This window comes from Sceloporus undulatus, chromosome 4 (genome assembly GCF_019175285.1).
Source record: "Sceloporus undulatus isolate JIND9_A2432 ecotype Alabama chromosome 4, SceUnd_v1.1, whole genome shotgun sequence".
Lineage (NCBI taxonomy): Eukaryota > Metazoa > Chordata > Lepidosauria > Squamata > Phrynosomatidae > Sceloporus > Sceloporus undulatus.
Window position 1 is genome coordinate 57,223,343 of NC_056525.1, and position 8,280 is coordinate 57,231,622.

The window sequence follows — 8,280 nt, forward strand, 5'->3', positions numbered from 1 at the left end:
AGGATGTGTTTGCCTCTTCTTCCCCTATCACGTTCTTATTTCTAAGTCCTTTTTTGCTAGCTGTGGGGAGGGGGCCCTTATGTGCTTATGTAGTGGCTATACAAGCTCAAAATGTTCATCTACATTTGCAGAGTAATTCAGAAGGCAATAGGGAAGAATTTAGTTGTATGAAATGAGCATTCACTAAAATACACAGAGTAAATATTTCTGTGGTGGATAGGAATGTTGCCTTAGCTCTAGTGTTTGCCCTGTGCCTAACACTGTTCCACTACCTTTGCTAGAAGGATAGAAAGAAGGTACATGACAGAGGAAATGAGTACATGTGAGAAGCTTTTATTTTATTATTTCATTTTTCCTTGGACTGTGGCAGTCTGTGGTGGGAAATGTGATAGTACTGGACCTCTTAAACTGGCAAGACAGAAGCTGAAGTATAACCAATCCTGGGCCTAACCACACACACCAGGAACAAAAAAGTAATACCTTAGTATTCCTTGTAAAATATATAAAGGTAGCTTTGGCAGGATACAGACTGCCAGAAAGAGGCGGCTGGGAGCCGCCTCTCTTTTTCGCATAGTTGCGCCACAGCAACCAAATTGTGCAGTGCAGTTGCGTGAAAAAAGAGCACTGAAAAGCGACTCCTTTTTGCACCACCATAAACAGCTGGCGGTGGCAGAAGCACGTCGCTGCCGCATGGTTCCATCTAGACACCGCGCAACAGTGACGTCATAGCTGTGTGTGCTGTCTGGACGGTGCCGCACAGCTATGGCGTCATGGCAACGTGCTAGGGTTGCGGGGCGTGTGCACATGCCGCCCCGAGGCAACCCTAGCACATTGCCATGACATCGCAAAGGGCCCATCTGTACAGGGCCTTTATATACTAAAAAAACCCTGTGTATATTGAAAAACATGATCTAATGGAGAGAGAGACAGAGAAGAAAGAAAGAAAATGTGTGCAGGTTAGAGTGATTTGGTAAAGAAAAAAACTAGGAAGGTAGCAAGCATGCAAACCAGCAATTAGTGAGTAGTGAAAATAGTGGAAAGGTTGTTAACTCTTAACAGTCCAGAAGCTGAGACTGTTTAAAAGAAGCCACCCCAGAGATACAATTCTCCCCTTTTTGATGTGTGTTCTTTTTTTTTATGGACTTCATCAAACTCACTTCAGTGGAGTTTGATTTCTATCCACTTAATATTAATTAATTCTTTTTATTCCTCACCTCCACCCCCCACCTCATCCCCATATAGCTTTTCTGTGCAATGGTGAAGAGTACTGCTTCAACCAGGTCTTCAATATTGCTTGTCGGAGCTCCATGTTTGTACTTTTACTGTTAAGTTCAAGACAAAGTATGCCTAGGCAAGGATTTCAGCTGAGACTTGAAACATTCAGGGTGTGTGGAGGGAAGGGAGATATAATCCACTTGGTCACAAGAGGGTGATTTAATGGCTTGACACCAACCATTTCTCACTCCTCCTTTGTGCAATTGCTAGAATAGGAAAAAAGTCAGTTTACTTTGAACAAGCAGTTCTGGCATTCTGACATCTCTGCACTGCAAGTAGTTAAAGATCTGTTCAGCTTCTTCAAATGCTTCCATATCTCAAATGCCTTCCTGATGGGAAAAAAGTGAACATCTAAGTCAAACAGTTGTTAATTTATTATCTTCATGAAGACCTAAGTATTTAAGGTTGTTCTAATGGGGAAATCCTGAGATGCTCAGGAACAAACGTTCACAGAATTTGCCATGTGAGGAATGGTCAAGCCATATAGCATTCATGTTATTCCACATAATACCCTCTACTCCACTGAAAAGCCAGCATGGTGTAGTGATTTGAACATTGAACTACAACTCTGGAGATGAGGGCTTGAATCTCCACTTGGCCATGGAAAACCACTGGTTGGCTTTGGGCAAGTCATGCTCTCTCAGCCTCAAAGGAAGGCAAGCTGAAACTGTATATTGAGCTCTGTAACTGCATTCAACCAAGGCAGTTATAGTTTCTTGACAGACCTTCTTCCTTGGCAACACAGGGACAGAATGAAGGAGGGAGCACGACTTGAGCACATGACCCAGACTCCCTTTCCTCATAGACAAAAACAAACTGAGCAGGTCTGCATTCTTTAGGGAATGAGAAAGGAGCTAATTGGCAAACTGGAATACACAACTCTGAAGGTCAAAGTACTGCTGGGCATCCAAGAAATGGTTCATAAAAATGATCTGATATAATGTACACCGATTAGTTCATCATGTATAAATATCTCTACAAGTCCATTTGTCTGCCTAGACCCTCTGTAATGGCCTTGGTGCAAACTGATATATACTGAAAATGAATATAAATCTTTCACAAGTCAGTGATAATCACTATTATGCCTCTCTGAACTGTAATGTATCTGTTCAATAAAGGGAAAAAATTTTAAAAATGTTTTTTAACGGACCCAATTCATGATCTAAGCTCTACTGATTTCAGCAATAAACTGATAAAATTAACCTGTGCCTATTGAAATCAACCTAAAGTCTTTGAATCTGCAACTGAATTCCAATCTTTCACTCTGTTAGTTTGTAATAAATCTACATATTGGTCAAGGTTCCTTAATCCAACTCTGAATTTCTGGATCTCAATAGAACCCACTCAAGCCTGGCATCTTATGTTCAACAAGCAACGAGTAACTGATAATTTGTGTATCAGAAACACATGAGCTCAGGGTAACCAAGTGGAAAAAAGCTGCTGTGTTTTAAAGGCACCTTGCAATTAAAAACCCAGTTGTGGCAGCAGTTATTTCCTTAAATGACTGCACTTTTCTTCAATGTAATAAATCAATGCATTGGCTCTCTATCACCACTTGGCAATTTGCTCTTTGCATTATTCCCAAAACACCATTTAACATAAAATTATTCTAAGTGCTGCTCTTTGTCTTAATAATGGCATCATTCCAATATGAGAAACTTGCTTGATACTGAAAAACAAGGAAGTCCATCAATATTCAAACTCAGAGGTTTGGAAAGATTTACAATGTGTGTACCCTGGTGAAATGAGTACAAACATCAACTCAGCAATACACATTTATTTATAAGGTCTCAACTATCATGTTGTGCAACATATCATTCAAGGAAATAAAACCCACATATCTATTTAATCCCACAACTCCACTAATAGACTAGGTACTAATGAGAAAAATACATTTTACTGAGTCAGATGACCAATTGGAAAGATAAATATGAAGGCTGAATAGAAACAATATATGCATAATATGAAGGCACTGTTGCCAACAAGGACTAATTCACCCCCATTTTGTTTCATTACTGGCTCCATTTTAAAAAACAAAACAAAAACACCACTTTGTCTAGAAAAGTCAACTGGAGCTTAACACATGAATAATTTAATGACAGAAAAGGCAACATATTTCTTTGTAGAATCATATAGTATGATGATATACATATTGAATTATTCACATTCCAACCAAAAATCAAACAATGAACTATATATAAAAGGAACTGGGAAACAAAATGTTAACATTTTATCAGCAGTTAGTGAAAGCATTCAAAGAGCACATCAGTTACCTCATTCTAGTTCCATGTCCCAAAAGAGCAGCTTGGTATTGCTGTACACAATTATCGTGGAAAACTGAAATAACTTTTTTGGCTGAATGTCCTAAATTCAATCTTAAAATGAAACAAAAGAAAATATACATTACTCTAGTTATTTGTTTTGGCAATCTAGCTTTTGTCCTGACAATATGGAGGACAAAGCCTGAACATACTGGAAGTGTGGACATACTGGAAATAATATTTTGTTTTCAGGAGGCAATTGTTTCTCACTAGTAGTGCAGAGGTCTTGTATGAAAAAGATCCCTCATTCAGTCCCTGGCATTTCCAGTTACATTTTTGGTAAAAGATTGTGTGAAAGACCTCTGCCCAAAGCCCTCATGGGCCACTGACAGTCACAGCAGGAAACATTTGGACAATCTAACTTAGCACTGTACAAGGCAAAGCATGGGAAAGTTACTTATTACCTATAAAGCCCTACATGGCTTGGGCCCGAGTTACTTGAGGGACCGCATCTCCCCATATAATCCGCCCCACACACTCAGAACAACCGGGAAGAACTTGTTGGAAATTCCACCTTCTAAATATGTTATTACTTCCCAGATGGCCTTCTCAGTAGCGGCCCCACAAATCTGGAATAGTCTTCCCGACAAGCTCCATCTTATCACCCCCCCCCCCCCCCCCCCCCCCCACCCAACCCACCCCCCCCCCCCCCCCCCCCCGCCCCCCTTCCCCCCCTGGAAAATGAAGTCGTGTACTCTGATCCCATTGACTCTCTACCTCACCCTATTGATTGATTGAATGATTGTTTTTAGATTGTATATTGTATTTAGTGCTCTTGGTTTTATCTATTTTATGATGTGTTTTGTAATTGGTTTTAAAATCTATGTAAACCACTTTGATCCTTGGAAAAGTGGTATATAAATAAAATTTTATTATTATATTATTATTATTATTATAATACTTTTTGGAGTATAGTTCTCAGTATCCCCCTCAGTCATTATGACACTGACAGCTGTATCCTACACAAACATGCCTATTTCCTTTTAAAACTGTCCAGGTTGCTTTCTACATCTTGTTACAGCGAATTCCACATTCTAACTACAGTATGTGCTGTGAGATGAAGTACTGCCTTTTATCTGTCCTGAATCTTCCACAATTCAAGTTACACTGGGTAGGCTGCAGTATTATTTTGGGGGTAGAGCAGGTCATTTTTCATTTTCTCCACACCACACACAACATTATATACATCTATTATTCCCCTTCTCTAACTTTTTTGGTCTAAAGAGCCCCTAGATAACTATTCCTCATAGGAAAGTTGCTTCAGTCCCGTGATCAATTAAGGTTATACTTAATAATTTAAGCTCCACTTTTCCAGAATCAGCACCACCCAACATTGGGCTGCAGGTGGGACACCCGATTGTACTAATTTGCACAAACTGAGATGGATATTTGGAATTAATAATTTCTAAGCATTAGCTATGTTTAATAAAAGAATTCTTATACAGTACTCACTTATCTAGCTTGTGGATCTGCTGTTCATTGTAGCTAAGGCCTGTGGGGGGGAGGGAAGCAACTTATTAGCTTTAACAGATGAATGCTTTGCAGATTCATAAATTAATAATATTTACAAAGGATTTCACATCCAGTATATTGCAAGATTACCCAAGAAATGGGGAGGTGTTGCATAACCAATGAAAACCAATGGTATTTGGAACTTAGATCCAAAACACACTGCAGAAATAATCCAATTTGAGACTACTTTAACTGCCCTGGCTCAATGCTAGGGAATTTTGGGAACTGTAATTTTGTGAGACATTTAGCCTTCTCAGTCAGAGAACTCTGGTGCCACAATAAATTACAGTTCCCAGAATTCCTAAGCATTAAGACAGGGCAGTTAAAGTAGTCTCAAATTGGATTATTTCTGCAGTGTGTTTTGGATTATACTTAATAATTAAGTATTAATTATTAAGGCAATTATTAGGGCAATTAATGTGATCTCCAACTGAATTATTTCTGCAATGTGTTTTGAACCTTCGTTCTAGCTGGAAGGTGGGCTTTCAGAGCTATTCTTGTGAGGAGTGCCACTTCCCAAATTTTAGCAAAAAAGAAAAGAGAAGAAAAATGAAGGAAAGAAAAAAGAAAAGAAATGAAGCAAAACAACAAAAAGCAATTTGAAGGCTAACAGATTTCACAGAGTAAAGCCATGGAGTTTCCATTCAAAACGTGGGCTTTATTCATTATTCTGCGTGACAGTATTTTTTCCCATGTGGGGATACAAGACTGAAATACAAGACTGGTGAGGGGGAGGTGCAGTATTATTATTATTACTAAGGGTAACAGTGGGTCTTGTGTGTGTCTTTAAGTGGTTCCTGGTGCCCCCCCCCCCCCCGGAAAATTGTATTTTGGGCCATTTTTGGGAGAAGTTGAGATTATGGGGGTGGTGAGATACATGGAGGTCACAGCCAACCTTGTAGAGTCAGATTAAGCCTCCTGAGGGTATATCAAATTCTTTTCAAAGCAGTGCAAGGCAGCAAGCACAGGTGGCTCCTTGCTGAGTGTGAGACCTTAGGAGCTGTCTAAGGTTGTCAGGTCCTGACTCCTGCCCTGCATAGACTAAGAACGCAAGAAGTGGGTAATGTCTGTCAGTGTAGAACATTATAGACAGTGCTTCATTCCCATCATTTTATTCTCTGTGCAGCCCTATTAGCCTTGTATTCAGCCAATCTCTGGCATATGCTAAGTGTTTACATATATTTTATTATGGCAGAGACTTTTAATCAATCATATTATATTATAAAATATATAATCTTTATTTGTAGCTTTATTACTGGGCTGTGTTTTCAGTCCGCATTTTACACACTTCAGAAGGATCCCAGAGATGGAAAAATAAAAATAAAACATGGCATAAAATTTCCATAGTGAAGGGGAAATAAAAACATTGCTAGTAGTTAAGTATTAATCAGCTTCTGTTCTGCTGCAGTATATGCTGGAACTTGGCAAATTATGAACTGAACTACACAAATGAAACACAAGTCCCATATTTTTCAGATGGGGTCAGCAGCCTTGAGGTTTCTCATATTTTTCATAAATTTTATCTTATCTACACAGGTGCTACGAAATGTACTGCTAGAATCCTAAAGTGCTCACATAGTGTTTTCATGATAATGCTACTAAAAAGTCTAAATGAAATTATTTTAATTTTTTCAAAAGAGCTGGCTAAACAGCTGTTGCCTTTGAAGATGTTGCTGTTCTGGTTGCATCTAACAGACATATGATTTATAAGATACAAGGAATCTATACTTATAGCAGGGACAAACATTATCAATAACTCACGTGGGCATTTCCGGGCCTCCTTGAACTGGATGTAGATGAGCTGCATTTTGTCAAGACAAGCCTCCATCTTCTGGATGCTGAAAGAAAAAAATAAAATACCAGTTATATCACATCCTAAACTAAAGAATGGTGCTATGGTAATACTGTACCGAATTCCCAGGGAACCTAGCCCAGAAAGGAAAGAATGGGAAGAAAGAAAGAGGTTGTAGTAAACATCATGGTTAAATCTTGCCTAGGCATAACCTTGGCATCATGAGAGGCAAGGCTGGAATGAAGAGCCCTCAGCAGAAACCTAGAATGGAATGCACAATCACAGAATTCATCTTGTATCTCTTCAACAACTACCCATCACTAGCAGAAAGAATACTGCGCATATCAAGAGAAAGCACTTTGATTGTTTTATTTCCAGTGTTCGAATTCTCAATGTGTAGGGAGTCTTTGACTGGAGGAATACTGCAATCAAAAAAGGATTGAATCCTCCCATGTGAACCAGCCAATATTTTAATAATAATCTAAAGAGGGTATTCTCCTTGTCCCACCATCCCTACAGGTACACCTGGTGAGAACACAGGAGACGGCCTTCCGGATCACTCTGGAACTCCCTTCCAAAATAAATTAGATTGACACTTCCCTGGCTATCTTTTCGTAGAACAAAATTAGGCAGGCTTTTGAAGACTGACAGCTCAAGCAGAGAAGGCCTTGCAGAATTGTTCTGTAATGTCTATATATATGGGGTACTTTTTTTGCTTTTGTTTTAAAAAGTTTTTTACGATTTTAAAATGTTTACAATTTTAAATTTACAATTTAAAATGCTTTTCTGAATTGGTTTTTAAACTGATTTTTTTAGCTGATTATAATCATTTTTTAAAAAGTGATTTTAGTTCTGTTGTTGTTGTTGTTGAGTGCCTTTAAAGTTGTTCTGACTTATGGCAACCCTATCATGGAGTTTTCCTGGCAATCTTCTTCAGTGAAGGTTTGCTACTGCCCTCCTCTGAGGCGGAGAGATTGTGACTTGCCCAATATCATCCAGTGGGTTTCCAAGACCAAGTGGAGATTGAACCCTAATCTCCAGAGTCCAATGCTCAAACCACTACACCATGCTGGCTCTCGGATGGTTTAATGATACAGTACTTTTAACTTTTCTGAATTGGTAGAAGCCAAGAAAGGGTGTACTACATAATTTTGCTGAGCCTTTCAAAGTCAAAGTCTTACTCAATATATTCCTCTCTCTTCAGAACTGATTAATTCCACTGTCTATTAATTTACAGTGTGAAATGTTAATTTTCTACTTCTACATCAGTGGAGCATATCATCCATGAAATCTCCACATCTTTGCAAGGGAAGGAGTTCAGTTGCTAATCCGTATTTTACAGATGGGGAAGTGGCACACAGACAGTTTTAAAGACTATCT

The 8,280-nt window shown here is 38.9% G+C and overlaps 1 protein-coding gene across 3 annotated transcripts in view; it reads right to left on the reverse strand.

Moving 5' to 3' along the window:
* The window catches only part of IKBKE (inhibitor of nuclear factor kappa B kinase subunit epsilon), an 86,000-nt gene that overhangs the window by 35,662 nt on the left and 42,058 nt on the right, over window positions 1-8,280 (reverse strand). Inside the window, exons 16-19 of one of the 3 annotated variants that reach the window (XR_006103507.1) lie at window positions 6,870-6,946; window positions 5,049-5,088; window positions 3,549-3,650; window positions 1,215-1,604 (exon numbers count right to left, since the gene is read on the reverse strand). Coding sequence is in view for 2 of the 3 variants with exons in the window: in XM_042463241.1 (XP_042319175.1) it covers window positions 1,508-1,604; window positions 3,549-3,650; window positions 5,049-5,088; window positions 6,870-6,946 (316 nt within the window). In the remaining variant the exon portion in view is untranslated. The remainder of the gene's footprint in view (window positions 1-1,214; window positions 1,605-3,548; window positions 3,651-5,048; window positions 5,089-6,869; window positions 6,947-8,280) is intronic. The other 2 variants (XM_042463241.1, XM_042463242.1) reach the window with 2 other exon arrangements.